This window comes from Cryptosporidium ubiquitum (assembly GCF_001865345.1).
Source record: "Cryptosporidium ubiquitum isolate 39726 chromosome Unknown contig_11, whole genome shotgun sequence".
Classification (NCBI taxonomy): domain Eukaryota; phylum Apicomplexa; class Conoidasida; order Eucoccidiorida; family Cryptosporidiidae; genus Cryptosporidium; species Cryptosporidium ubiquitum.
In genome coordinates, this window is record NW_021639812.1 from 530,570 (window position 1) to 543,914 (window position 13,345).

Consider the following 13,345-nt stretch of genomic DNA (forward strand, 5'->3'; position numbering starts at 1 on the left):
AACTCACATCAAAATACCTTACAACAAAAGATTAAATTCTTTAAATGTAACTTTATATTTTTACAGATATTACTGATCAATTATGAGTAGCCTCGAAAAATTAATTATTTGTGGGGTAAGGAGTTTTTCTCCAGATCGTAGAGAAGGTATTGCATTTGAAAAGCCAATTACATTAATTGTAGGCCAAAATGGATCAGGTAAAACTACTATCATAGAATGCTTGAAAGCATCTATATCCGGTGAACTTCCTCCTAACTCTAAGAGTGGGCAGTATTTCATTCACGACCCTAAATTAAATGGGTCAGCTGAGGTTAGAGCTCAAATAAGATTAATCTTTAGAGAACATCAAAACAGGAAAAAGATTCAAGTAGTTAGGTCATTTCAATTATCTCATATTAAGACTAGGAAAATTGATTCAAAAGTGTCTGGGGATTTAAAACCACAATTTAAAGTTTTAGAGAGTGTCCTACAGACTAAAGATGAGGAATCTGGGCAGGTAACCAGCATAAGTCATAAATGTGCCGACATTAATACTCAAGTTCCTATTTTATTTGGGGTTTCTAATTCAATAATTGAAAATGTACTTTTTTGCCACCAAGAAGACTCAAATTGGCCATTACAGGACATGGTTAAAGTAAAAAAAAAATTTGACGAATTATTCGGATCTACTAGATATAGTAAAGCTTTGGAATACATTACAAAGCTAAAGAGCGAATATAATAAAAAAATTAAAGATAAAGCTTTATTTAACGAAAACCTAAAACAGAAAATAGATTTTTTGGAAGGAATCATTAATAAGAAAAATCAATGTTTACTTAGAAAAACCGAGATAAATAAGGAAATGCAGATTTTAAATTCCAGGTTAGATTCACATATAGAAATCAAACAAGAAATGATGGTAAATGTAGATAAGTTAGATAAGCTTCGAACTGAACTAGCTTCTGAATGGATGCTAGCCGACTCACACATTAAGGAAATTGGCAAGATGGAAAATGATCTACTAAACTCAAATTATAGTAAATTAAAGGATGAGTTTGAAATTGATTCAATCTTAAATCTTGAAAAAAAAGAAATTCAATCTCTGAATTCTAAAATTAAAAATCTACAAGATGAAAAAAATCACATTAGAAACGAGTTAGAGAAATTCGGAACAAACAATTCAATTGATGAATTCAATCAAAGAAAAAGAGAATTGATTAGAAAAGTTACTGAAATAAAAAAAATAACAACAATGAAAGAAATATTGTTATTTTTAGAAAACTCTTTGACTATTCTAAATGGGCAACTAATTAATTATAAAGAGTTAAATTGGGAATCAATTTATGAAACTATTTCGAAAATGGAGTTAAACAAATCCGATATGATTTCTTTAATAACTAATTTGAAAGAAGATTTAAACTTTAAAATTGAAGAAAAGAAAAAAATGCAGGAGTCTATTAACAATAAAAAGAATGAACAGATTAAAGTACAAAGAGATTTGGATATAATAAGCCAGCAAATTAAAGAAAAAACACATTTAGATAATGAGTTGCATAGTTTAAAATTAAAAATACAGAAGAATAAGGATAATTTTAATATTAATGAAAAACCAATTAGTACAGATTATTTGAATAATATATACAATTGTACATACAATTTGGGGGTAATTAATGGAGAAATAAGTATTTTAGAGCGTATTAAGAGTTTTGATACATTTAATAATCAATTTTTTGAATATGATGAAAATACCAACAGTTTTAATGAAATGATTGAACAAAGAAAAATTGAATATCAATCCAAAAAAAACGAAACTTCCAACTACTGGAAGGAGTTTGAATTTATGATAAGTAATTGTGAAATTAAGAGTGATATTTCCATGTTAGAGTTCAATTACAAGTTTCTACTGGAAAAACTTGAAAAATTTCCAATAGATATTGAAGATCAACAATTGCAATTAAAAAGTTCGCTTACTCAAATCGAGATAGAGTTGATGATTATTGACGAAAATATTCAACGTCTTGAATTAGAATCTCAAGAAATAACAAACAAAATCCAAATCTCTGAATTGGAAATTAAAAATTTGGAGAATGAATTATGCAAAAAAAAAGAATGTTTGAACAACTTTATTAAAGAGATAGAACAAGATTTTGAATTTTTATTTGCAAATAGGTAGGTTTTTGATGCTATTTTAAGGATAAACATTTTTTTATAGGCAAAACTTTGAAGTACCTAACAAAGACATTTCAAATAAAAATCTTATTCAATCTCTTTTTGCAATACAGGAAGAAGAAGCAAATATAAATAATAAGATAATTAAATCAAATCAAATTATTGAGGAATTAAATATTGTGGCGAAATTGAACAAGGAAAAGAAACAACATGATTCATCTAAGAAAAATGCAAACGCAATTATTAATCAAATATATTCTCTACTAGGTATATGTAAATCAGATTACTTGACAGAAAATGATTTTGATCACTATAAAGAATTTATTCAAGAGTCATATTTAAAGAAAAAGAATGAGTTAGACACTCTTCAAATTGAAATAGAAAAGATACAATGCGAATTATCAAAGTTGAAAGGTGAATATAAAGCCAATGATGAATGGCTAAATAAATTCATTTCCGACTCAAAAGGTTATACTTCTCTTGAAGAATTGTCGGAGAAGTACTTAAGCGGAGTCTTTGAACAGCAAACAATGAGTTTGTGTGTTAAAGATATGGAAAAGTACCACAAGTCCCTTCAGAAGGCATTAATGAAATTTCATATAGATAAAATGACAGAAATAAACAGAACTATAAAGGAATTATGGAATATTACATATAAAGGCCATGATATCGACTATATAGCAATAAGAAGTGATGTAGAAGAGAATGAAGAAAATTTTGTAGCAGATAGTAACCAAAAATCATCGAGAACTCCTGGTACTAAGTCATTTAATTACAGGGTAGTAATGATACAAAATGGTATAGAACTCGACATGAAGGGTAAGTACTAAACAAAAATTGTTGATCTAATTAATCATTTTTTTCAATAGGCAGGTGTTCTGCAGGTCAAAGAGTGCTTGCCTGTATTATAATTAGGCTTGCACTTGCTGAATCATTTTGTGCTAATTGCGGAATTTTAGCACTCGACGAGCCTACGACTAATTTAGATAGGTTTAATATCAAAGGTCTAGCAGAAGCATTATCATATTTGATCAAATTCAGAAAACAACAAAAAAATTTTCAAGTGAGTTGGGTATAGAAATTGTATAGTACATTTATTCTTTTAGTTAATAATTATTACTCATGATGAAAATTTTGTAAGAGTTATGGCACAAGAACAACAATGTGACCACTTTTTCCATGTTTCAAAAGACGAAAAAGGATATTCAACGATTAGACAAGTAGACTTTCATTGATTGACTAAAATTATTGCTAAATTTGATAGTAAAAAAATGTCTTAAGCGCGAACGATTTTATTTTATATTATTGAGCAATTTAAGAATAAGAATCATATTATACATGAACGATCTGTCTAAATATGCAAAATATATCTTAAATGGAGACTTGGTTGCAATACCAACTGAAACTGTGTATGGATTGGGTGGAAATGCTTGCGACAAATCTTCAATATTAAAAATTTTTAAAATTAAGGGAAGGCCAAGAAACAATCCATTAATATGCCATGTACACAGCTTCAAATTTGCGGAAGATAATGTTTTCGAATTATCTGAAAAGACTAGAGTCATTTATAAAATTTTAACCGATAAATTCTGGCCAGGCCCATTAACATTGATCGCTAAAAAAAGAGCTAATATTGTAGATGAAGTTGCAATTTCGGGCAAAGTTGGAGTTAGATGTCCTAACAACGCATTAACTTTAGAATTGCTTAAATTGTTGCCCGTCCCTGTTGCTGCACCTTCGGCAAACCGTTCAGGGCATATAAGTCCCACAAGTCCTATTCATGTGTCGAAGGAATTCGATCAAAGTTATATGAATGAAATTGGAATTAATGTTTGGATCTTGGATGGAGGCGAATGTTGCAATGTAGGAATAGAATCTACAGTTTTAGAGTATAATGAAGATGGTAACTTTATTTGTATATTTAGATGCGGCGGAATTTCTAGAAAACAGATTTGGAAAACTTTGATTGACAACTACCAAAACAGCAATGAGTGGATTAAAGACATTAGAATAAATTACTTCAATAATAATAAATTATCTTCGAGTAACTACCCACCACCCTATGATTCAATTACAGTTAGTCCTGGAATGGATATCAAACATTATTCGCCAACGATTAGTACTAAATTAGTAGCATTTGTTTCAGATACTCAAGAATATACAGCTATAAAATTTGATTTAAGAAACGTAGTATTGATTGATATTGGATCCAAGCTTTCATTTCTCAAGTGTTTTGTCCGTTATTACTTTTCTTTGTGTGACGACTATGATTTTTCTTTAGCATGCAAAAACTTGTTTTCAACTTTACACAAAGCTGAGGATTTGGCTAATAGCTTTGACCAACCTTCTTCTGCTTGCATTCTTATCACAGGATTTGAGACAGAAGATAATATTTCATTAGCTCTTTGGGATAGAGTTTATAGAGCTTCATGCGGAGAGTTTATTTATTGTAATTTGAACGAAATAAAGATTCAAGATAAATATATTAAAACATTTTACCAAAATAATAAAAGGCAATGACTCAATAAAGAATATTAGTTTAGGATTCTTTCATTGTGGGTAACATAATTGATTACACACATTAAACAGACTTTATAAAATTTTAGTTAAACAATTTGCAACCCTTTCTAACTTTTTTTCCGACTTTTTTTTTGTGGGCAATACCGCTGATTTGAAACAATTTGCAAGCATTGAAAAAAAAATAAGTCAATAAAATAAATAAAAATGGATCCGTTTGATTTTCCCATTGTGATCGATACTGGCCAATTTCAAACAAGAATAGGTAGTTCAGCTAATAAGCTTCCTCAAGTCATTATTGATACTGTATTGTTTGAAAAAACTAAAGTGAAAGAAATAGTGTTTGATAAAAATGTTTTTTCAGATAAACTTAGAAATAACAAATCTTGTATTGAAAAAAATTCTCTAAGTTCATCCAATAATTGGGATTCAAAAAAAAAATCACTTCTTGTAAACGAATACCAAAACATTACACGGCCATTCAATTATCTTGATGGACTTGATTGGAATTTATTAGAAACTTTTTGGACTGACTTAGTTTCTAGAGAAATGTGTTATGACACTACAATGTGCCCGGTTTTATTGTCTGAACCTCATAATGCACCATTTGACTTTCAAGATCATTCAATGGAGTTTTTTTTCGAATCACTCTCAGTGCCTTCATTCAATTGCATCTCTCAGGAATTACTTTCAGTAAATGCAATTCAAAGAGGTCTTCCATATATTTTTCAAAAAAAAGATAATAAGGGCTCAGTTGGAATTGTTGTACATTTTAGTGATTCAAGCATTAGAATACTTCCTATTGCCTCCGGATATTTATTATCAGAGTATATTGGAGTTGTTAATTTGGGAGGATATTCAATAACAGATTCGCTACTTGATCATTTTGGAATAAACTTCAAATCTTCCTCCCCAATTACGCACCAAAACATTGACAGCATTAAATCATATGGTATTTTTGATGGCATTATTTCAAATATGATTATTCCATGCTTATGCGACGAAATTATTTCCGTTGTTAAAAAATGTCCAGTTGATTATTTACGACTTCTATTAAAAAATATCATATTTATCGGCGGAGCATCAATCAACTCTCTACTTTCCACAAATTTTCAAAGTTATTTTAAGGTATGTTTTAAAAGATCTTATTTCTACCATTTATTATCTAATATTGTTACGTGAAAATTTTTTCCAGATTGTGTTAAAAAGAAGCAATATTAGCCTAGAAGATATTAATGTTATTAACTTATCTAATTCATCTAACATTGAAGAAAAAATATTGGGAACGTGTTCAACATGGCTCGGTGGTTCTTATTTTGCAAAGAACATAGACATGATAGGTTGTTTTTTTAATAAAGAACAGGTATGAATTACATTAACTTCCAAAACACTGTTTTACTATTTTAACTACTTTTCACCGTCTATTTTCGATAAACTGTAGTACGAGGAATATGGATCTTGTGCAATTCGTAGACTATTTAATCAAGGAATAATCAATACCGCCTAAAAAAGTTAATTTATTTGAATTTCTAAAGTTAACTATTTTACTTTTAAATTTACATTTATGACTATTTCTGCATGCTCAAACCTTTTTAGTTCAATTTCAAATTTTCGATTGCTTTTCATAATATTTCTAGTTACTTTAACTGCCGCAAATTGCAAGAATAAATGCGTAAATATTCTTAACAATTGGAATTTGCGTGAAAGTATAGGAAATAAATGTCCCGATTGGATGGCTGATGTATGCTGGGTAATTTATGATGTTAAAGATGGAGAGGGATTCTATCTTCAAAGGAATGTATTTGATAGGATGGCATTGGTTGTTTCAAATCTTAATGAAGCTATGTATTTAAAAAAAGAAGCCAAATTTGCCGTCCTTATTCTACCCCCATTTTGCAATATTGCTCATTGGACTTATGACTCCAAACGCAGATTACCCTGGTCAACGTTTTTTAGTATTCAGCAAAATGGATTGCCAATATTAGAGTATGACATCTACAAAGGTTTTATTGGTATGGCTAATATAGGTGTTGATGTTATTGGACTAAACTTTGACTGGAACAATAATTCGTTTAAATCAAATACTTTAGTTGAACATTACAAAAAATCTGAAATATCTGAATTAAAACATTTCAATTCAAGGTGCATGTTTAACAGATATATTGGAAATGATAATGTAGTTTTTGCTGGCCATTGTGAATTGATAAAAGTTAAGAACGCAATTTGTCTTTCTTTTTTTAAGTTAATGAGGCCCAGAGAAGTTTCTGAAGAAATTTACAAAATATTTGAGTCTAACAAGAAACAAAAAAAGTTCCAAAATTATTTAATCAAGTATTCAGACGGAATTCTCGTTCCATGGCCATTTGAGCTCAAGAAATATAAAGTTTTAGATATAATTAGCTATAATGATAATGTAAAGAAGCATGCACAATTATACATGTCTTCAAATACTTTTTTTGATAAAAAAAAACCTTATATAAGTGTTCATTTAAGAAGAAATGATTTTGTTTTTGTAAGGAACGATGATATTCCAACATTTCATCAAGTTGTTGATAGATTGTCACAACTTTCAAAGGATCTTAATATCAAACGTGTTGTGATTTCTACAGATAGCAATGAAAGTGAGAAAAATGAATTAATGGAAATTTTTTCGAGACGAAACCTTGACTTACACATAATTAATATTAAAGAAAAGCTGGAAGATGGGGTTATTTCGGCAGTAAGTCAAGTAATTCTTTTAAACGGTGAATATTTCATCGGAACAAAAGAGTCACGTTTCAGTTTTTCAGTTGCATGGGATTGCATCTTATCAGCAAGGAATGGTTTTAAAAGTAACTTTTCAGAAAATTTTAACAAATGTAATGAAATTTTTTGTGGAAAAGCCGGTGGGGAACGCTCAATATGCAGAGAACACTCAGACAGACTTCCAATATTCAATCTAGATGTTACTTAATTATTTATTCTAGGCAAATTAATTCACTAAACTAGTCTTCCTTTAGATCTCAAATAACTTAAACCAAATATGGATGAAGTAAATATACTTATTCCAACAATCCAAGAGAATCGGTTGTTAAAATGATTGAATACTAAACATTTAATATTATTTAATACATTTTTTATTGCAGAATTTTTCATATTTTTATATTGAATATTATTTACTTGTACAGGCAAAATTTTCAAAGCGTTATTATAAATCTGAATATTAATGGTGTTAGCATAGTTTTCAAACTTCATTTCTTTATACCTGGCCAGCCCAGGTATATTGCTATTATCACTGCGTCCTTTCAACTGATTATTGCACTCGATAGATCTTATATAATTTAGTGTTTTAAATAAATCAGTTTCTAAACTGCAGTCCAAAAAATAAATATCAAATTCATTATTAATGGACGGAGAATCTATATTCTTCACCATATATGTATCTTGAAGAAAGTACCCATTGTTGGCATAATACTCACGCACCCCAACACCAGAAATAACTACAATGCGAGAAAACCCATGGATAAAAGCTAAGTATTCAGCAGTTCTCAACAGAGTTTTACCAAATCCTCTGTGTTGTACTGCAGAATCGGATTCTTTTTCATTTACGTAGTGTGGAACAACAGTTCCATAAATGTGTAGCTCCCTAATTAGCGCTGAATTTTTCAAAACTGGAAATTTCTCCAAAATCTCCTCACTATCTTCAATAAATTCGTCCATGGAATACTTACTATTCATTTCATCTTCATTCTCATTTTTTAAACTACATTGATTTTGAGTCAATACTTCTTCATCTTTGAATCTAACCCTCAAACGGATAAAGCCGTAAAGGTCAATCTCATCCTTTGATTCAACAGAAATAAAAAATTCGGCCCCTCCAAAACTATCATATTTTCTTATTCTTAATACAATTTGCATGTCTCTAACCTTTGTATTTAAGCCATTTTCTTTATTTCTTGTATTTTTCTTAATTTTTTTGGTTTTTTTGATTTTTAATTTATTGTTGTTTTCTTCCTTATCATTTGAGTTGTCATTAGAATTTGTATTTATTTGATTTATATGTTTATGGTTCATATGTTTATCTTTGATTTCCCTACATCTTAAGCATCTGCAACTTAAATTTAGGGCTTTCATCTTGTCATGGATCATTTGCCTTAAATTTGTACAACTGTTACCTGCAATGATACTTTGATTTGGTATGTCTCTAATGACTCTATTAACTCTAATCCACGGATGAAGCCCAACTTTACATGATAATAATAGATAACAAAGTGTATCTGGAAAAATCTCTGCATATGGAAGGTACGCTTTGTTTTCATACCATTCCTCTATTTTAGAAAATGGTACAACTTCGCATGGGTAAAGCTTCCATTGATCGCATTGAAGTTTTGGATCGCTTAGAACATTAGAAAGCATTAAATAGTCATTAACTACACCCAAAGTTTGTGCATTATCAAATCCTATATATGCCTGTAAGTCTTTAAGTAAATTGAGTTTTTTTGACAGCATGATACTTTCATCTTCAGTTAAATTGAGTTCGTTTGTGTTTGTATGATCATAGGGATTCGGTAAATCTGGCATTAAGTGAATATCAACTTTATACCCTGTATCTTTAAGTAATCTAATTGATTTAACAATTTGTCGCAAATAGCAACCTCTATTAATGAGTTTTAAAACCCAATAATCAGTATGTTGAATTCCGAGCTGGACTCTAGTACATCCAAATTCTCTTAATCGGAGTATTTCGTCTAGTGTGATGTAATCCGGTCTTGTTTCTAATGTTAACCCTATTATTCTACACTCAGCAGTTTGGTTAAGTTCAACTTCTTGAGAAAGAGAAAGCTTTTCTCTATCAATATAGTCTCTGTTATCATAAATATTATTTTTATTTGTAAAAGTATTTGCAGCATAATAAATGTCACGAATAAAGGTGTCTTGGTACTCTCTAGGGTATCCACTCCAAGTTCCTCCTAAAACTAGTATCTCAATTTTGTCTATTATATGTCCATTGTTTTTTAGCGTAATTGATCGATCTCTAAACTGCTTTATGGCATCAAATGAATTTTGGTTGGCTCTTAATACTGCAGGTTCTGTTGAAAGATAACTTCTAGGCTGCCCAGGTTCATTTGGACAATAATGGCAATCATGTTTGCAAGAGAATGCCCCAGGAGAAGTTAATATCGTAATAACTACTACTCCAGACTGACTTCTAACAGCCTTCTTAGAAAGCAAGGTTTTTTCCAAGTTGCTTCCTATCTGAGATTGATTATTTTTTGAATTATATTCCTGAAATAGCATGTTAATGTCATTACTCGAAAACTCTATCCCCATTTGAGAAACTAATTCTTCATACACTCTTATAATTTGAGCCTTACTTGGAGCAATCTTATGACGCCTTCTAAGAATGTTGATTACGTTTTCATACTCTTCCTTAGTTTTTGGAGACAATAAAATTAAGTCATGAATAAATGAACTCAATGACTTGATCTCAAGTTCTTCATTGTTTCTCTGCCGCTTCTCATAATTAGACCATTCTGCAGAACTCTTATAATAGCTTTCTAAATGCTTTCTTCTATGTTCATTTAACAAATCTTCCCTTCTTAACTGTTTAATTTCACCTGCATTAGTTGGGAAATCATCTCTAAATGCAGGTATTGAATTATTTACTTCTTCAAAAGTTAAAGTTAAGTTCTTATTTACGCCCTCTTGAGATAAACTATCTTCTTGTGCTTTAGCCTTCTGCATTATATAAGACGATTTAGTGATTATTCTCAAATCCCTAATTTCTTTTCAGAATAAATACATCAACCTTTAACAAAAAAAGTAATTTCGAAATAGTTAAATGAAAGTAACAGATGATATTATCCTGGGCAGTTAGAGAACTTAAATTTTCTGAAACTAATTACCTTTATTCAATATGAAAAAAATTATTGTTTCGACTAATTGTTAAATTAAGTAAAAAATTTGACTTAAATTTTATCGGCGCTGAGAACTAACAAGTCAGGCGCTCCATTTGTAAATTGTTTGTGTGGTAATAAATTAAAGAGGTATATGAGTAAATTGAATACAGAATATATTAATAGTTGATTTTAGAAGCAACAATATATTTCGGGCAGAACTAGGTCAAGAAGTTGGGTTATTATATTATATGCAAGAATACTAGAACTAATATTTTTATCGGTAATAATGCATAAAATAACATTTTGACTGTCGTAGATAGATCCCGCCTATAGACAGAGATGTGAAGGATTAATACGAGTAAAGATAAAAGGGGGAAAAAAATTATGAGGAAATAATTGATTATATTGGTTTTTAATAATAAGATAAGAGTTCAACACTGGACGAACCCATTACTTATTTTTCCACAAGTGATGTTAAATCAATCACAATAGATTACGAAGTTGATTACTGATTTCAGTCTGTACTTCATTTATTTTTGGTTACAACGTGGATTTTCAATATTTTCCGTTGGATATTTTTTTAATAAAAAAGATTGGAATTATGTGATATCCACTTAAGTTTTTACTATTTAATAACAAGCCTGCTTTTCCAAATTGTACTAAAGAAATACACTAATTTATTTACACTAACAACATTCACTCCAAAATTAAATTATTTTTTAAATCCGTATATATAGTGGCAATATAACGAAAATAAGTTTGCGATTGCATTTTTGTACTTAACACGAATAAATGTAAATATATATATACTGGAAGTAATATAAAGCAAATAGATGATTTTTAATTTATGCAATTAGAATATTTTTTATTCACTTGGTTATATTCATTTATTATCACAATGCCTCTTAAGGGATCAGAAAAAAAAGCTTCTGGTGGATGTTATAATTCACACTATAGTAATAGAAAAAAGAAAAGAGATTTTATGGTCAGTAATTGCCCTAATTCTAATGGACCAAGCTCCACTGTATACAATAAATACTACAATAGAACTAATGGGGATAATCCCGGTGCTTTAATTTTAAAGCTATTACATAACGGACGAAACATTGGCACAAAACCAGTCGTCCCACAATCCAAAAATCTTATTAGACCGCAAAGCCGTACTAATAACTGTGAAAGTGTGGAACCACATTTTAAAACGCAGAGTGAAGAACCTATAAGTATTAATTCAGAATCCGTAAATGCCACCAATAATACTGTGAATTTGTTCGCAACTCCACCACCCAATAGGAAAGGAAGATATAGTGTCGTTTCGTCATGTGGGACAAATAACCCAAAACTTGTTAACTACTCTAGTGGTGGTGGAAACAAATCGCTGGCATCCAGCTCATCTAATCCAACGAATTTTGCTTTACCTATGTATATGAGATCTCCTAATCCAGAAAGTATCCCAATGCCTTGTGGCTTTCCAATTGGATAAATGAAAGTGATTTTCCATTATGGGTGGGTGATAAACTAAATTTATTGATTTTATGTCAATCATAGAAACATTGCAACTACTCTGATTTAGGTCTTAACGCTATTTAAAATAATTTTTCATATTTTTCTAAATGTAATAGAGAATGACATTAGCACTTTATCAGTTTATTTGTAATTATGCGATTTAACTGGGTTCTCAATACTAGTTTTTGTTAACCATTAGTTGCCAATGTGATTTTGATATTAAAGTATCTCAGATCTCCACTACTGTTTTTCGAAGTACCAAGCTGGTAAGTTGAGTCTGAGAACAGCTATTTTTCCGATTACGAAAACGAATTTACTCGAACGGAATTAAATTCCCAAATGAGATATGTTGTGCAATGGGGAATTTATTTAGAATCTCTGCTACGTACATTTTAATCATACCAGAGTAAATTTTTTCCCAAGTTGGAACAGAAGTTAAACTATATAAAATAGGAGAGCATTCTGCAAAATATACGTTTGTCTTCATATTAAGAATATGCTGTATAGAATTAATGTATAGCAATTTTGCAGAATAGGTTTCTAGTATTGAACGATCAAGTATTTGACTTGTAAGGACGGGAAACAGCTCACTTGAGTTTATAAACTGAGCAGAACCGAACAAAAAAGGGAGAAACTGGTAATCGTCTAGACCCCAAACTCCCCTTGAACCAGCAGGCTCTAGCAGATATACAGACTGAAGTCTTCTCATTAAAAGAATATATCTATGGAATACAACCAATATCAGGTCAGGAAAATCACTTTTCTGGAATATTCCAAGCCTATAAATACACATAAGAAAAAGAATAAAATTAAGTTCGTGGCCAGTTCCATAATCAACTCTGGATCTATTTCCGAATGATTCTGCAAAATAATTCGTAATTTCTTGCAAATATTTTTCAGAATTTTCCTTCAGAATATCAGAAATATAAGATGTACACGTCTGGTTTGTTTTGTCATACCAAGCCTGAAAAGCTTTGTTCCCAAATCTCATTGGTTGTTTTATTGGTGGAATCTCGTCTATGTTAGAGTCTAATTTAGATAGCAATTTGAGAATAATTACAATTGATTTAAATCCAAGATCAGATCTTTCATTGTTTTTTTCTTCATATTCCTGCTGCTGTACTAATACTTTTCCTTTAACACTCTCACTCAATAGTTCAATAAATTCAATAATATCTGAATGAGTTTTACCGCAGATAAAGTAATTTAACCGTTCTAAGTCAGTTATTTTTTCAGTACACTCTACCCTTTCAGTTAAACCCATAGAATAGTCAGCTTTGCACAACGATAATCTGATG

General features: G+C 30.1%; 6 protein-coding genes across 6 annotated transcripts; 4 read left to right on the forward strand and 2 right to left on the reverse strand.

The window, feature by feature from the left end:
* Positions 1-82: 82 nt before the first annotated feature.
* cubi_00237 (uncharacterized protein) lies at positions 83-3,383 on the forward strand (the record flags this gene model as incomplete). Its single annotated transcript, XM_029017251.1, has 4 exons — positions 83-2,148; positions 2,192-2,967; positions 3,018-3,211; positions 3,255-3,383. The coding sequence occupies 4 exons, from the start codon at positions 83-85 to the stop codon at positions 3,381-3,383; spliced, it is 3,165 nt and encodes a 1,054-aa protein (XP_028875830.1).
* A 103-nt stretch (positions 3,384-3,486) lies between these two features.
* cubi_00238 (SUA5 like RNA binding domain-containing protein) lies at positions 3,487-4,668 on the forward strand (the record flags this gene model as incomplete). Its single annotated transcript, XM_029017252.1, has 1 exon — positions 3,487-4,668. One exon carries the CDS (start codon positions 3,487-3,489, stop codon positions 4,666-4,668), a length of 1,182 nt encoding a protein of 393 aa, XP_028875831.1.
* A 204-nt stretch (positions 4,669-4,872) lies between these two features.
* Positions 4,873-7,618, forward strand: cubi_00239 (uncharacterized protein; the record flags this gene model as incomplete). The annotated part of the gene is made up of 3 exons (XM_029017253.1): positions 4,873-5,793; positions 5,861-6,028; positions 6,329-7,618. The coding sequence occupies 3 exons, from the start codon at positions 4,873-4,875 to the stop codon at positions 7,616-7,618; spliced, it is 2,379 nt and encodes a 792-aa protein (XP_028875832.1).
* Positions 7,619-7,644: 26 nt separating this feature from the next.
* cubi_00240 (uncharacterized protein) lies at positions 7,645-10,389 on the reverse strand (the record flags this gene model as incomplete). The annotated part of the gene is made up of 1 exon (XM_029017254.1): positions 7,645-10,389. One exon carries the CDS (start codon positions 10,387-10,389, stop codon positions 7,645-7,647), a length of 2,745 nt encoding a protein of 914 aa, XP_028875833.1.
* Positions 10,390-11,442: 1,053 nt separating this feature from the next.
* Positions 11,443-12,024, forward strand: cubi_00241 (uncharacterized protein; the record flags this gene model as incomplete). The annotated part of the gene is made up of 1 exon (XM_029017255.1): positions 11,443-12,024. One exon carries the CDS (start codon positions 11,443-11,445, stop codon positions 12,022-12,024), a length of 582 nt encoding a protein of 193 aa, XP_028875834.1.
* A 336-nt stretch (positions 12,025-12,360) lies between these two features.
* cubi_00242 (phosphotyrosyl phosphatase activator) lies at positions 12,361-13,311 on the reverse strand (the record flags this gene model as incomplete). The annotated part of the gene is made up of 1 exon (XM_029017256.1): positions 12,361-13,311. One exon carries the CDS (start codon positions 13,309-13,311, stop codon positions 12,361-12,363), a length of 951 nt encoding a protein of 316 aa, XP_028875835.1.
* Between the last annotated feature and the right edge of the window lie 34 nt (positions 13,312-13,345).